Below are 16,620 nucleotides of genomic sequence, written 5' to 3' on the forward strand. Positions count from 1 at the left end.
CCTCCCCCCGAGTGCGACTGCCCCCCTCCCCCCGAGTGCGACTGCCCCCCTCCCCCCGAGTGCGACTGCCCCCCTCCCCCCGAGTGCGACTGCCCCCCTCCCCCCGAGTGCGACTGCCCCCTCCCCCCGAGTGCGACTGCCCCCCTCCCCCCGAGTGCGACTGCCCCCTCCCCCCGAGTGCGACTGCCCCCCTCCCCCGAGTGCGACTGCCCCCCTCCCCCCGAGTGCGACTGCCCCCTCCCCCGAGTGCGACTGCCCCCCTCCCCCCGAGTGCGACTGCCCCCCTCCCCCCGAGTGCGACTGCCCCCCTCCCCCGAGTGCGACTGCCCCCCTCCCCCCGAGTGCGACTGCCCCCCTCCCCCCGAGTGCGACTGCCCCCCTCCCCCCGAGTGCGACTGCCCCCCTCCCCCGAGTGCGACTGCCCCCTCCCCCCGAGTGCGACTGCCCCCCTCCCCCGAGTGCGACTGCCCCCCTCCCCCCCGAGTGCGACTGCCCCCCTCCCCCCGAGTGCGACTGCCCCCCTCCCCCGAGTGCGACTGCCCCCTCCCCCGAGTGCGACTGCCCCCCTCCCCCCGAGTGCGACTGCCCCCCTCCCCCGAGTGCGACTGCCCCCCTCCCCCCGAGTGCGACTGCCCCCCTCCCCCCGAGTGCGACTGCCCCCTCCCCCCGAGTGCGACTGCCCCCCTCCCCCCGAGTGCGACTGCCCCCCTCCCCCGAGTGCGACTGCCCCCCTCCCCCCGAGTGCGACTGCCCCCTCCCCCGAGTGCGACTGCCCCCCTCCCCCCGAGTGCGACTGCCCCCCTCCCCCGAGTGCGCCTGCCCCCCTCCCCCGAGTGCGACTGCCCCCCCCCCGAGTGCTGCCCCTCCCCCGAGTGCCCACTGCCCCCCTCCCCCCGAGTGCCACTGCCCCCACTCCCCCCGAGTGCCACTGCCCCCTCCCCCCGAGTGCACTGCCCCCCTCCCCCCGAGTGCGACTGACCCCCCTCCCCCCGAGTGCCGACTGCCCCCCTCCCCCCGAGTGCGACTGCCCCCTCCCCCCGAGTGCGACTGCCCCCCTTCCCCCCGAGTGCCACTGCCCCCCTCCCCCCGAGTGCCACTGCCCCCCTCCCCCCGAGTGCCACTGCCCCCCTCCCCCGAGTGCCACTGCCCCCTCCCCCCGAGTGCCACTGCCCCCCCCTCCCCCCGAGTGCCACTGCCCCCCTCCCCCCGAGTGCCACTGCCCCCCGCTCCCCCCGAGTGCCACTGCCCCCCCTCCCCCCGAGTGCCACTGCCCCCCCTCCCCCCGAGTGCCACTGCCCCCCTCCCCCGAGTGCACTGCCCCCTCCCCCCGAGTGCCACTGCCCCCCTCCCCCCGAGTGCCACTGCCCCCCTCCCCCCGAGTGCCACTGCCCCCCTCCCCCCGAGTGCCACTGCCCCCCCTCCCCCCGAGTGCCACTGCCCCCCTCCCCCCGAGTGCCACTGCCCCCCTCCCCCCGAGTGCCACTGCCCCCCTCCCCCCGAGTGCCACTGCCCCCCTCCCCCGAGTGCCACTGCCCCCCTCCCCCCGAGTGCCACTGCCCCCCTCCCCCCGAGTGCCACTGCCCCCCTCCCCCCGAGTGCCCCCCACTGCCCCCCTCCCCCCGAGTGCCACTGCCCCCCTCCCCCCGAGTGCCACTGCCCCCTCCCCCGAGTGCCACTGCCCCCCTCCCCCCGAGTGCCACTGCCCCCTCCCCCGAGTGCCACTGCCCCCTCCCCCCGAGTGCCACTGCCCCCCTCCCCCCGAGCTGCCACTGCCCGCCCCCCTCCCCCGAGTGCCACTGCCCCCCTCCCCCCGAGTGCCACTGCCCCCCTCCCCCGAGTGCCACTGCCCCCTCCCCCCGAGTGCCACTGCCCCCCTCCCCCCGAGTGCCACTGCCCCCCTCCCCCCGAGTGCCACTGCCCCCCTCCCCCCGAGTGCCACTGCCCCCTCCCCCCCGAGTGCCACTGCCCCCCTCCCCCCGAGTGCCACTGCCCCCCTCCCCCCGAGTGCCACTGCCCCCCCCTCCCCCCGAGTGCCACTGCCCCCCTCCCCCGAGTGCCACTGCCCCCTCCCCCGAGTGCCACTGCCCCCCTCCCCCGAGTGCCACTGCCCCCCTCCCCCCGAGTGCCACTGCCCCCCCTCCCCCCGAGTGCCACTGCCCCCCTCCCCCCGAGTGCCACTGCCCCCTCCCCCCGAGTGCCACTGCCCCCCTCCCCCCGAGCGCCACTGCCCCCCTCCCCCGAGTGCCACTGCCCCCCTCCCCCCGAGTGCACTGCCCCCCTCCCCCCGAGCGCCACTGCCCCCCTCCCCCGAGCTGCCACTGCCCCCCTCCCCCGAGCTGCACTGCCCCCCTCCCCCCGAGCTGCCACTGCCCCCCTCCCCCGAGGCCCACTGCCCCCCTCCCCCCGAGCGCCACTGCCACCCCCCTCCCCCCGAGCGCCACTGCCCCCCTCCCCCCGAGCGCCTGCCCCCTCCCCGCGCGCCACTGCCCCCTCCCCCGAGCGCCACTGCCCCCCTCCCCCCGAGCGCCCACTGCCCCCTCCCCCGAGCGCCACTGCCCCCTCCCCCGAGCGCCACTGCCCCCCTCCCCCCGAGCGCCACTGCCCCCTCCCCCCGAGCGCCACTGCCCCCCTCCCCCCGAGCGCACTGCCCCCCTCCCCCGAGCGCCACTGCCCCCCTCCCCCCGAGCGCCACTGCCCCCCTCCCCCCGAGCGCCACTGCCCCCCTCCCCCGAGCGCCACTGCCCCCCCTCCCCCCGAGCGCCACTGCCCCCCCTCCCCCCGAGCGCCACTGCCCCCCTCCCCCCGAGCGCCCCACTGCCCCCCTCCCCCCGAGCGCCACTGCCCCCCTCCCCCCGAGCGCCACTGCCCCCCTCCCCCCCCCGAGCGCCACTGCCCCCCCTCCCCCCGAGCGCCACTGCCCCCTCCCCCGAGCGCCACTGCCCCCCTCCCCCGAGCGCCACTGCCCCCCTCCCCCCGAGCGCCACTGCCCCCCCTCCCCCCCGAGCGCCACTGCCCCCCTCCCCCGAGCCGCCACTGCCCCCCCTCCCCCCGAGCGCCACTGCCCCCCTCCCCCGAGCGCCACTGCCCCCCTCCCCCCGAGCGCCACTGCCCCCTCCCCCCGAGCGCCACTGCCCCCCTCCCCCCGAGCGCCACTGCCCCCCTCCCCCCGAGCGCCACTGCCCCCCTCCCCCCGAGCGCCACTGCCCCCTCCCCCCGAGCGCCACTGCCCCCTCCCCCCGAGCGCCACTGCCCCCCTCCCCCGAGCGCACTGCCCCCTCCCCCGAGCTGCCACTGCCCCCCTCCCCCCGAGCGCCACTGCCCCCCTCCCCCGAGCGCCACTGCCCCCCTCCCCCCGAGCGCCACTGCCCAGCCCCTCCCCCCCGAGCGCCACTGCCCCCCTCCCCCGAGCGCCACTGCCCCCCTCCCCCCCGAGCGCCACTGCCCCCCTCCCCCCGAGCGCCACTGCCCCCCTCCCCCCGAGCGCCACTGCCCCCCTCCCCCCGAGCGCCACTGCCCCCCTCCCCCCGAGCGCCACTGCCCCCCTCCCCCGAGCGCCACTGCCCCCCTCCCCCCGAGCGCCACTGCCCCCCCTCCCCCCGAGCGCCACTGCCCCCCTCCCCCCGAGCGCCACTGCCCCCCTCCCCCCGAGCGCCACTGCCCCCCCTCCCCCCGAGCGCCACTGCCCCCCTCCCCCGAGCGCCACTGCCCCCCTCCCCCCGAGCGCCACTGCCCCCCTCCCCCGAGCGCCACTGCCCCCCTCCCCCCCGAGCGCCACTGCCCCCCTCCCCCCGAGCGCCACTGCCCCCCTCCCCCCGAGCGCCACTGCCCCCCTCCCCCCGAGCGCCACTGCCCCCCTCCCCCCGAGCGCCACTGCCCCCCTCCCCCCGAGCGCCACTGCCCCCCTCCCCCCGAGCGCCACTGCCCCCTCCCCCCGAGCGCCACTGCCCCCCTCCCCCCGAGCGCCACTGCCCCCCTCCCCCCAGCGCCACTGCCCCCCCTCCCCCCGAGCGCCACTGCCCCCCTCCCCCCGAGCGCCACTGCCCCCTCCCCCGAGCGCCACTGCCCCCCCTCCCCCGAGCGCCACTGCCCCCTCCCCCCCGAGCGCCACTGCCCCCCTCCCCCCGAGCGCCACTGCCCCCCTCCCCCCGAGCGCCACTGCCCCCCTCCCCCCGAGCGCACTGCCCCCCTCCCCCCGGCGCCACTGCCCCCTCCCCCGGGCCATGCCCCCCCCCGAGCGCCACTGCCTCCCCTCCCCCCCGAGCGCCACTGCCCCCCTCCCCCCGAGCGCCACTGCCCCCCTCCCCCCGAGCGCCACTGCCCCCTCCCCCCGAGCGCCACTGCCCCCCTCCCCCCCGAGCGCCACTGCCCCCTCCCCGGCGCCCTGCCCCCTCCCCCGAGCGCACTGCCCCCCTCCCCCCGAGCGCCACTGCCCCCCTCCCCCCGAGCGCCACTGCCCCCCGCTCCCCCCGAGCGCCACTGCCCCCCCTCCCCCCCGAGCGCCACTGCCCCCTCCCCCCGAGCGCCACTGCCCCCCTCCCCCCGAGCGCCACTGCCCCCCTCCCCCCGAGCGCCACTGCCCCCCTCCCCCCGAGCGCCACTGCCCCGCCTCCCCCCCGAGCGCCACTGCCCCCCCTCCCCCGAGCGCCACTGCCCCCCTCCCCCCGAGCGCCACTGCCCCCCTCCCCCCGAGCGCCACTGCCCCCCTCCCCCCGAGCGCCACTGCCCCCCTCCCCCCGAGCGCCACTGCCCCCCTCCCCCGAGCGCCACTGCCCCCCTCCCCCCGAGCGCCACTGCCCCCCCTCCCCCCGAGCGCCACTGCCCCCCTCCCCCCCGAGCGCCACTGCCCCCCTCCCCCGAGCGCCACTGCCCCCCTCCCCCCGAGCGCCACTGCCCCCCTCCCCCGAGCGCCACTGCCCCCTCCCCCCGAGCGCCACTGCCCCCTCCCCCCGAGCGCCACTGCCCCCCTCCCCCGAGCGCCACTGCCCCCCCTCCCCCCGAGCGCCACTGCCCCCCTCCCCCCGAGCGCCACTGCCCCCCTCCCCCCGCACTCGAGTGCCACTGCCCCCTCCCCCGAGTGCCACTGCCCCCTCCCCCGAGTGCCACTGCCCCCCTCCCCCCGAGTGCCACTGCCCCCCTCCCCCCGAGTGCCACTGCCCCCCTCCCCCCGAGTGCCACTGCCCCCCTCCCCCCGAGTGCCACTGCCCCCCTCCCCCCGAGTGCCACTGCCCCCTCCCCCGAGTGCACTGCCCCCCTCCCCCCGAGTGCCACTGCCCCCCTCCCCCCGAGTGCCACTGCCCCCCTCCCCCGAGTGCCACTGCCCCCCTCCCCCCGAGTGCCCCACTGCCCCCCTCCCCCCGAGTGCCACTGCCCCCCTCCCCCGAGTGCCACTGCCCCCCTCCCCCCGAGTGCCACTGCCCCCCTCCCCCGAGTGCCACTGCCCCCCTCCCCCCCGAGTGCCACTGCCCCCTCCCCCCGAGTGCCACTGCCCCCCTCCCCCCGAGTGCCACTGCCCCCCTCCCCCCGAGTGCCACTGCCCCCCTCCCCCCGAGTGCCACTGCCCCCCTCCCCCCGAGTGCCACTGCCCCCTCCCCCCGAGTGCCACTGCCCCCCTCCCCGAGTGCCCACTGCCCCCCCCTCACCCCCGAGTGCCACTGCCCCCCTCCCCCGAGTGCCACTGCCCCCCTCCCCCCGAGTGCCACTGCCCCCTCCCCCCGAGTGCCACTGCCACCCCCTCCCCCCCGAGTGCCACTGCCCCCCTCCCCCCGAGTGCCACTGCCCCCCTCCCCCCGAGTGCCACTGCCCCCCTCCCCCCGAGTGCCACTGCCCCCTCCCCCGAGTGCCACTGCCCCCCTCCCCCCGAGTGCCACTGCCCCCTCCCCCGAGTGCCACTGCCCCCCTCCCCCCGAGTGCCACTGCCCCCCTCCCCCCGAGTGCCACTGCCCCCCTCCCCCCGAGTGCCACTGCCCCCCTCCCCCGAGTGCCACTGCCCCCCTCCCCCCGAGTGCCACTGCGCCCCCCTCCCCCGAGTGCCACTGCCCCCCTCCCCCCGAGTGCCACTGCCCCCCCTCCCCCCCGAGTGCCACTGCCCCCCTCCCCCCGAGTGCCACTGCCCCCCTCCCCCCGAGTGCCACTGCCCCCCCTCCCCCCCCGAGTGCCACTGCCCCTCCCGGCCTCCCCACCCCGAGTGCCACTGCCCCCTCCCCCCGAGTGCCACTGCCCCCTCCCCCCGAGTGCCACTGCCCCCCCTCCCCCTCCGAGTGCCACTGCCCCCCTCCCCCCGAGTGCCACTGCCCCCCTCCCCCCGAGTGCCACTGCCCCCTCCCCCCGAGTGCCACTGCCCCCCTCCCCCGAGTGCCACTGCCCCCCTCCCCCCGAGTGCCACTGCCCCCTCCCCCCGAGTGCCACTGCCTCCCCTCCCCCCGAGTGCCACTGCCCCCCTCCCCCCGAGTGCCACTGCCCCCCTCCCCCCGAGTGCCACTGCCCCCCCTCCCCCCGAGTGCCACTGCCCCCTCCCCCCGAGTGCACTGCCCCCCTCCCCCCGGTGCCACTGCCCCCCCTCCCCCCCCCGAGTGCCACTGCCCCCCTCCCCCACCGAGTGCCACTGCCCCCTCCCCCCACCGAGTGCCACTGCCCCCCTCCCCCCACCGAGTGCACTGCCCCCCCCCCCACCGAGTGCGACTGCCCCCACCCCCCACCGAGTGCGACTGCCCCCCACCCCCACCGAGTGCGACTGCCCCCCCACCCCCCACCGAGTGCGACTGCCCCCCACCCCCCCCGAGTGCGACTGCCCCCACCCCCCCCCGAGTGCGACTGCCCCCCCACCCCCCCCCGAGTGCGACTGCCCCCCACCCCCCCACCGAGTGCGACTGCCCCCCACCCCCACCGAGTGCGACTGCCCCCCCACCCCCCCACCGAGTGCGACTGCCCCCCACCCCCCACCGAGTGCGACTGCCCCCCCACCCCCCACCGAGTGCGACTGCCCCCCACCCCCCCACCGAGTGCGACTGCCCCCCCACCCCCCCCCCGAGTGCGACTGCCCCCCCACCCCCCCCCGAGTGCGACTGCCCCCCACCCCCCCCCGAGTGCGACTGCCCCCACCCCCCCCCGAGTGCGACTGCCCCCCACCCCCCCACCGAGTGCGACTGCCCCCCACCCCCCACCGAGTGCGACTGCCCCCACCCCCCACCGAGTGCGACTGTGAGTGCGACTGCCCCCCTCCCCCCGAGTGCGACTGCCCCCCTCCCCCCGAGTGCGACTGCCCCCCTCCCCCCGAGTGCGACTGCCCCCCTCCCCCCGAGTGCGACTGCCCCCCTCCCCCCGAGTGCGACTGCCCCCCTCCCCCCGAGTGCGACTGCCCCCCTCCCCCCGAGTGCCACTGCCCCCCTCCCCCCGAGTGCGACTGCCCCCCACCCCCCACCGAGTGCGCCTGCTCCCCCCCCCACCGAGTGCGCCTGCTCCCCCCCCCACCGAGTGCGCCTGCTCCCCCCCCCACCGAGTGCGCCTGCTCCCCCCCCCACCGAGTGCGCCTGCTCCCCCCCCCACCGAGTGCGCCTGCTCCCCCCCCACACCCCCACCCCAGGAGTTTCCATTCCATGTCAATATTCACAGTGCCACTTTACATTCAGTTAACGATAATAAAATTGTCCGATCTCTCCTGTGTCCTGTGAAGTTCTGGTTCACTAATGTCCTTTAGGGAAGGAAACCTCCCGTCCTTACCCGGTCTGGCCTATTTGTGACTCCAGACCCACAGCAATGTGGTTGATTCTTAATTGCCCTCTGAAATGCCCTAGCAAGCCACTCAGTTGTAAAATCTCGCTGAAAAAAGTCACAATAAGAATAAAACCAGACGGACCACCCGGTATCGGACCACCAGGCACCGGACACGACAAAGGCAAACCAAGCCCTGTCGACCCTGCAGAGTCCTCCTCACTAACATCTGGGGACTTGTGCCAAAATTGGGAGAGCTGTCCCACAGACGAGCCGAGCAACAGCCTGACATAGCCTTACTCACAGGATCATACCTTTCAGCCAACGTCCTAGACTCTTCCATCACCATCCCTGGGTATGTCCTGTCCCACCGGCAGGACAGACCCACCAGAGGTGGCGGTACAGTGGTATACAGTCAGGAGGGAGTGGCCCTGGGAGTCCTCAACATTGACTCTGGACCCCATGAAATCTCATGGCATCAGGTCAAACATGGGCAAGGAATCCTCCTGCTGATTACCACCTATCGCCCTCCCTCAGCTGATGAATCAGTCCTCCTCCATGTTGAACACCACTTGGAGGAAGCACTGAGGGTAGCAAGGGCACAAAATGTACTCTGGGTGGGGGACTTCAATGTCCATCACCAAGAGTGGCTCGGTAGCACCACTACTGACCGAGCTGGCCGAGTCCTGAAGGACATAGCTGCCAGACTTGGCCTGTGGCAGGTGGTGAGTGAACCAACATGAGGGAAAAACCGACTTGACCTCGTCCTCACCAGTCTACCTGTCGCAAATGCATCTGTCTATGACAGTATTGGTAGGAGTGACCACTGCACAGTCCTCGTGGAGACAAAGTCCTGTCTTCGCACTGAGGACACCATCCAACGTGTTGTGTGGCACTACCACCGTGCTAAATGGGATAGATTCAGAACAGATCCAGCAGCTCAAAACTGGGCATCCATGAGGTGCTGTGGGCCATCAGCAGCAGCAGAATTGTATTCCAGCACAATCTGTAACCTCATGGCCTGGCATATTCCTCACTCTACCATTACCAACAAGCCAGGGGATCAACCCTGGTTCAATGAGGAGTGTAGAAGAGCATGCCAGGAGCAGCACCAGGCGTACCTAAAAATTAGGTGCTTACCTGGTGAAGCTACAACTCAGGACTACATGCATGCTAAACAGCGGAAGCAACATGCTATAGGCAGAGCTAAGCGATTCCACAACCAACGGATCAAATCAAAGCTCTGCAGTCCTGCCACATCCAGTCGTGAATGGTGGTGGACAATTAAACAACTAATGGGAGGCGGAGGCTCTGCAAACATCCCCATCCTCAATGATGGCAGAGTTCAGCATGTGAGTGCAAAAGACAAGGCTGAAGCGTTTGCAACCATCTTCAGCCAGAAGTGCTGAGTAGACGATCCATCTCTGCCTCCTCCCGATATCCCCACCATCACAGCAGCCAGTCTTCGGCCAATCCGATTCACTCCACGTGATATCAAGAAACATCTGAATGCACTGGATACAGCAAAGGCTATGGGCCCCGACAACATCCCGGCTGTAGTGCTGAAGACTTGTGCTCCAGAACTAGCTGCGCCTCTAGCCAAGCTGTTCCAGTACAGCTACAACACTGGCATCTACCCGACAATGTGGAAAATTGCCCAGGTATGTCCTGTCCACAAAAAGCAGGACAAATCCAATCCGGCCAATTACCGCCCCATCAGTCTACTCTCAATCATCAGCAAAGTGATGGAAGGTGTCGTTGACAGTGCTATCAAGCGGCACTTACTCACCAATAACCTGCTCACCGATGCTCAGTTTGTGTTCCGCCAGGTCCACTCTGCTCCAGACCTCATTACAGCCTTGTTCCAAACATGGACAAAAGAGCTGAATTCCAGAGGTGAGGTGAGAGTGACTGCCCTTGACATCAAGGCAGCATTTGACCGAGTGTGGCACCAAGGAGCCCTAGTAAAATTGAAGTCAAGGGAATCAGGGGGAAAACTCTCCAGTGGCTGGAGTCATACCTAGCACAAAGGAAGATGGTAGTGGTTGTTGGAAGCCAATCATCTCAGCCCCAGGACATTGCTGCAGGAGTTCCTCAGGGCAGTGTCCTAGGCCCAACCATCTTCAGCTGCTTCATCAATGACCTTCCCTCCATCATAAGGCCAGAAATGGGGATGTTCGCTGATTGCACGGTGTTCAGTTCCATTTGCAACCCCTCAAATAATGAAGCAGTCCGAGCCCGCATGCAGCAAGACCTGGACAACATCCAGGCTTGGGCTCATAAGTGGCAAGTAACATTCGCGCCACACAAGTGCCAGGCAATAACCATCTCCAACAAGAGAGAGTCTTAACCACCTCCCCATGACATTCAACGGCATTACCATCGCCGAATTCCCCCACCATCAACATCCTGGGGGTCACCATTGACCAGAAACTTAACTGGACCAGCCATATAAATACTGTAGCTGCAAGAGCAGGTCAGATGCTGGGTATTCTGTGGTGAGTGACTCACCTCCTGACTCCCCAAAGCCTTTCCACCATCTACAAGGCATAAGTCAGGAGTGTGATGGAATACTCTCCACTTGCCTGGATGAGTGCAGCTCCAACAACACTCCAGAAGCTCGACACCATCCAGGACAAAGCAGCCCGCTTGATTGGCACCTCATCCACCACCCGAACCATTCACTCCCTTCACCACTGGCGCACAGTGGCTGCATTGTGTACCATCCACAGGATGCACTGCAGCAACTTGCCAAGGCTTCTTCGACAGCACTTCCTAAACCCGCGACCTCTACCACCTAGAAGGACAAGAGCAGCAGGTACATGGGAACAACACCACCTGCGCGTTCCCCTCCAAGTCACACACCATCCTGACTTGGAAATATATCGCCGTTCCTTCATTGTCGCTGGGTCAAAATCCTGGAACTCCCTTCCTAACAGCAGTGCGGGAGAACCTTCACCACATGGACTGCAGCGGTTGAAGAAGGCGGCTCACCACCACCTTCTCAAGGGCAATTAGGGATGGGCATTAAATGCTGGCCTCGCCAGCGACGTCCACATTTCATGAACGAATAAAAAGAAAAGTTAGAACATGAACAATCTGCAAGATGCTGTTCCATCTACATACCAACTTACATCTACAAGCTTCCGAAGGTCTTGTTACAGGACCTAACATATCAAAGGAATAAGCAAACTGCTAGTGAAATCAGTTCCAATTGAAAAGTTACTGGACGCAGTTAAATTAATATAAAGATAAATCAATAGCAGTCCCATTTGATTAACCCTTTGCTAAGAATATCTTTGTCACCTCCAGACTCACATTCCAATGCTCTCCTGGCTGGCCTCTCATCTTCCACGCTGTCTAAACTTCAGCTCATCAAAAATTCTGCTGTCCGTATCCTGTCTCTGACCAGGTCCCATTCACCCATCATCCCTGTCCTTGCTGATCTACATTGGCTCCCGGTCCCCAAGGCCTCCAATTTAAAATTCCTATCCTTTTGTTTTAAATGCTCTGTAGCGTTGGCCCTCTCTATCTCTGTACCGTCCTTCAGCCCTGCAGCCCCCTCCAGAACTCACTGTTGATCAGCCTCTGGCCTCTTGTGCATCCTTCCCTCCCTTCAATACGCTATCGGCAGCCGTGCCTTCAGCTGCCTCGGCCCCACACTCTGGAATTTCCTCCCAAAATCCCCCCCCCCCCCCCCCACCACCTCCACTTCCCTCACCTTATAAGACTGTCTTAAAACTTATTTCTTTGATCAAGCTTTTGGTCACTTTCTCAGGCTCAGTGTCCATTTTTTCTGATTATGCCTCTACCTATATCTCTATATAGATACAAGTTAATGTTTAACCATTATCTCTCATTTCATTGCAGACTAGTTTTTTGATTGATTAGAGAGGCAGAACTTGCCATTAATGTAGAGGGTGATCATAATCGTGTAATTAGTAATTAACTTCCAAGCAAAACTTTGCCACCTTCTGGATGGAAATAAATTTGGATATTGAAAAGTCCACTGAACAGATGCTACATACTTTGAGTCTTTTATTTGGATGTGAGATCAGTGTATTGTATTGTGTTTTTTTAATATTGAATTTTCTTTTACTCTATACCTAGTCTGCCACGTGTCTGTTTAATATATTCTCCCACTGATGCGGCTTGTGGCAGAAATCTCAGCTACAATAGCTTGAGGAGTTGATGTTCGTTGTCCCCGGTATGAAGGCCACTAGCATAGTACAGGTTGGTGAACATGTATGTGGCTGGCCTGTATTACTGCTGACCAGTTGAACTGCATGAGCCCCAGTGGTACAATGGTTCTATACCACTCATGCCCAGGGTGGGTGTTAATACAACAGCCCCTATTTTTTAATTTAATCTTATTCCCATGATTTTAGTTTAATAAAGACAGCTTATATCACGTCCTGATGCACTTCTTTTTCAAATTTGTAGTTGTTTGGAGTGATGCCGTGGATACAGGAAAATCCAATTCATCAACACCTCAATCCAGCTACAATAGTGAGTTGGTACAGTCCCGACTGAAGGAGATCACGGGCAAATACACCAATGGAATTTGGCTCTCAAAGTTGCCACAGTTATACAGAAAGATGTTCAATGAGGATCTTCAGCAAGATGCTTTAAAGCAGTTGGAACACTGGACCCATGTATGCACAGTGAGTGGGCATTATAATACCTGACAAGTCATTCCAAAAGAGAATTTTGAATGCATTTTTCAAGTTTAGATACGTTTATCTATTTCCCACTCTCCCTTTTTCTCCCTCCTCCAACCCCTCCCCAATCTACCCTCTTCCTCCTTTTACAGCTAAAGAGAGTGCAGGCAGAGAGGGACTGGGTGACTGCCAGACAGACAAGGAGGACCAGGCAGGTAGTACAGAAGTCCCTTGAGTGCATCTCGCTCTCTAACAAGTGCTGGTGAGGGATAGAGTTCCTCTGTGGAGTGCAGCCAGAGCCAAGACCATAGCACCATAGGTGGCTCAGCTGTACACGGGGGGAGGAGAAAGGTCAGGAGAGCAATAGTGATAGGGGATTCTATAATTAGGGGAGCAGACAGGTGTTTTTGCAGCCGCAGACATGATTCCAGGATGGTATGTTGCCTCCCTGGTGCCAGGATCAAGGATGTCACTGAGCAGCTGCAGAACATTCTGGAGGGGGAGGGTGAATAGTCAGAGGTCGTGAACCATATCAGTACCAATGACATAGGTAGAAAGAGGAATGAGGTCCTGCAGGCAGATTTTAAGGAGTTAGGAGAGAGATTAAGATGCAAAGCCACCGGGAGTAATCTCTGGATTACTCCCGGTGCCATGTGAGTATAGAAACAGGAGTATAGAGCAGATGAATGTTTGGCTGGAGAGATGTTGCAGGAGGGAGGACTTTAGATTCCTGGGGCATTGGGACCAGTTCTGGGGGAGGGGGGACCTGTACAGGCTGGACGGGTTGCACCTCAACGCAGCTGGGGCCAATGTCTTTGTGGGGAGGTTCACTAGTGCTGTGGGGGGGTTAAACGAATTTGGCAGGGGGCTGGGCACCAGGATGTAGCATTGGAAAGGAGAATCAAGGGGCACAAAGGATTGGGAGAGAAAGATAGCAGTTAGGTGGGATCAGACTAAGAGAGTGTACAATGAAGTCTAAGACTGGTTTGCAGTGCATGTGTGTAAATGCACGAAGCGTGGTAAACAAGGTTGGTGAGCTGCAGGCGCAAGTAGCCACATGGGACTACAAAGTCATGGCAATAACGGAGACCTGGCTCAAAAAAGGGCAGGATTGGGTGCTAAATACTCCTGGATACAAGGTGTTCAAGAAAGATAGGGAAGGAAAGAAAGGAGGGGAGGGTTGGTGGCAGTATTGATGAAGGAGAATATTGCACTGCTGGAAAGAAAGGAAGTCCTGGAGGGATCAAGGATGGAATCTATTTGGTTGGAATTAAGAAACAATAGAGGTGCCATTACACTACTGGGTGTATTCTAAAGGCCACCAGGATATAGATGAACAAATTTGCAGGGAAATTACAGAGGTGCGAAAGCTATATAGTGATAACGGGGAACTTCAACTATCCTAATATAGACTGGGATAATAATATAAGGGGCAAAGAGGGGGTGGAATTTTTGAAATGTGTTCAGGAGAACTTTCTTGACCAGTACGTTTCTGGCCCAACGAGGAAGGAGGCTTGCTGGACTTGGTTATAGGGAATGAGGCGGGCCAAGTGGAGCAAGTGCCAGTGGAGAAGCTTTTCGGAAGCAGCGATCATAGTATCACAAGGTTTAGAATAGCTATGGAAAAGGACATGGACCACTCTAAAGTAAAAATGCTCAATTCGTGGAGGGCCAATTTCAATGGGATGGGAACAGATCTGGCCTGGGTAAATTCGAATCAAAGATTGGCAGGCAAAACTGTAATTGAACAGTGGGCGGCCTTTAAGGAGGAGATGGTTCAGGTACAGTCTAGGTACATTCCTATGAGGGAGAAAGGTAGGGCAGCTAAAGCCAGAGCTCACTGGATGACAAAAGAGATAGAGTAAGATGAAATGAAAACAAGCGGCGTATGACATGTCCGGTTGATAACACAAGTGAGAACTAGGCAGAATAAAGAAACTTCAGAGGGGAAGTGAAAAAGGTGCAAAGAGAGAGTATGAGAATAGACTGGGGGCCAACATAAAAAGGAATCCAAAAGTCTTCTATAGGTTTGTGAACAGTAAACGGGTAGGAAGAGGAGGGGTGGGGCCGATTAGGGATCACAAAGGAGATTACTCACGGAGGCAGAGGGGATGGCCGAGGCACTAAATGAATACTTTGCATCTATCTTTATCAAGGAAGAAGATGCTGCCAGAGTCTCAGTAAAGGAAGATATAGTTGAGATACTGGATAGGCTAAAAATTGATAAAGGGGTACTCGAAAGGCTAGCTGTACTTAAAATAGATAAGCCACCTGGTCCGGATGTGATGCATCCGAGTTTGCTGAGGGAAGTAAGGGTGGAAATTGCTGAGGTACTGGCCATAATCTTCCAAACATCCTTAGTGGTGCCAGAGGATCCGAGAATTGCAAATGTTGCACCCTTGTTCAAAAAAGGGTATGAGGATAAATCCAGCAACTATTCGCCAGTCAGTTTAACCTCTGTGGTGGGGAAGTTTTTAGGAACGATAATCCGGGACAGAATTAACAGTCACTTGGATGAGTGTGGATTGATTAGGGAAAACCAACACGGATTTGTTAAAGGCAAGTCATGTTTAACTAACTTGGTAGAGTTTTCTGATGAGGTAACCGAGAGGGTAGATGAGGGCAGTACAGTTGATGTGGTGTATATGGACTTTCAAAAGGCGTTTGAAAAAGTGCCGCATGGTAGGCTTGTCATCAAGATTGCAGCCCATGGAATAAAGGGGGCAGTAGCAACATGGATACAGAATTGGTTAAGTGACAGCAAACAGAGTGGTGGTGAACGGTTGTTTTTTCGGACTGGAGGGAGCTGTACCGTGGTGTTCTCCAGGTGTTGATGTTGGGACCACTGCTTTTCTTGATATATATTAATGACTTGGACTTGGGTGTACATGGCACAATTTCAAAATTTGCAGATGACACAAAATTTGGAAGTGTAGTGAACAGTGAGGAGGATAGTGATAGACTTCAAGAGGATATAGACAGGCTGGTGGCATGGGCGGACACGTGGCAGATGAAATTTAACGCAGAAAAATGCAAAGTAATACATTTCGGTAGGAAGAAAGAAGAGAGGCAGTATATATAAACTAGAGGGCACAATTCTAAAAGGGGTACAGGAACAGGGAGATCTGGGGGTATATGTGCACAATCGTTGACGGTAGCGGGTCAGGTTGAGAAAGAGGTTAAAAATCTTCTGGGAAACCAAAATCTTTGGGTTCTGGGGGGAGTATGGTTGCAAAGCTGAAACTTAACTGGATCCTGGACTTTATAAATAGAGGTATCGAGTACAAAAGTAAGGAAGTCATGATGAACCTTTATAAAACACTGGTTCAGCCACAACTGGAGTATTGTGTCCAGTTCTGGGCACCACACTTAAGGAAAGATGTGAAGGTCTTTGAGAAGGTGCAGAAGAAATTTACTAGAATGGTTCCAGGGATGAGGGACTTCAGTTATGTGGATAGACTGGAGAAGCTGGGGTTGTTCTCCTTGGAACAGAGACAGTTGAGAGGAGATTTGATTGAGGTATTCAAATCATGAAGGGTCTAGACAGAGTAAATAGAGAGAAACTGTTCCCATTGCCGGAAGGGTCAAGAACCAGAGGGCATAGATTTAAGGTGATTAGCAAAAGAACCTAAGGTGATATGAGGAAAAACTTGTTTACAAAGCGAGTGGTTAGGATCTGGAATGCACTGCCCGAGGGGGTGGTGGAGGCGCTTCAAAAGGGAATCATGGCCTTCAAAAGGGAACTGGATCAGTACTTTAAAAATTTGCAGGGCTACGGGGGTAGGACGCGGGGTCAGACTAGCTGGATTGCTCGTGCATAGAGCCAGCGCAGACTCGATGGGTCAAATGACTTCCTTCCATGCTGTAACCTTTCTTTGATTCTATAGCAATTGTTACTGGGGAGGGAGTATTAAAATCCATACATAATCTTGAGTGTTGGATTTTAACAATGGCATTTTTACAGGCACTGTGATTGGTCCATGGGAACAATCTAACTAAAAAATCTCATCTGTCATTGGTCCATGATACCTACTGCTCATTGGTCCTTTCAGTTGCTTTTGAAGAATGACATTTCCAGCACTGTGATTGGTATGCGAGTACAAAGCATGGTGTTGTCATGGATGACCTCACAAAGCAGTGACCCTTTTTGTCCCGTTAACATGCTCGGTCTTGAAAAGTACACCAGTAGGTCAGAAATAATGCTGAGTACCAACTTGTTTGTGTTCAACAAATCTTTCAAGGAGCCTGGCCA

At 62.3% G+C, this 16,620-nt stretch overlaps 1 protein-coding gene across 2 annotated transcripts in view; it reads left to right on the forward strand.

Annotated features, from left to right (window-relative positions):
• LOC137321109 (tudor domain-containing protein 7-like) overlaps positions 1-16,620 on the forward strand; it is a 128,051-nt gene that overhangs the window by 54,603 nt on the left and 56,828 nt on the right. For both annotated transcript variants that reach the window (XR_010962712.1, XM_067983318.1), the window contains exon 6: positions 12,151-12,371. Coding sequence is in view for 1 of the 2 variants with exons in the window: in XM_067983318.1 (XP_067839419.1) it covers positions 12,151-12,371 (221 nt within the window). In the remaining variant the exon portion in view is untranslated. The remainder of the gene's footprint in view (positions 1-12,150; positions 12,372-16,620) is intronic.

Source organism: Heptranchias perlo, chromosome 4, assembly GCF_035084215.1.
Source record: "Heptranchias perlo isolate sHepPer1 chromosome 4, sHepPer1.hap1, whole genome shotgun sequence".
NCBI lineage: Eukaryota > Metazoa > Chordata > Chondrichthyes > Hexanchiformes > Hexanchidae > Heptranchias > Heptranchias perlo.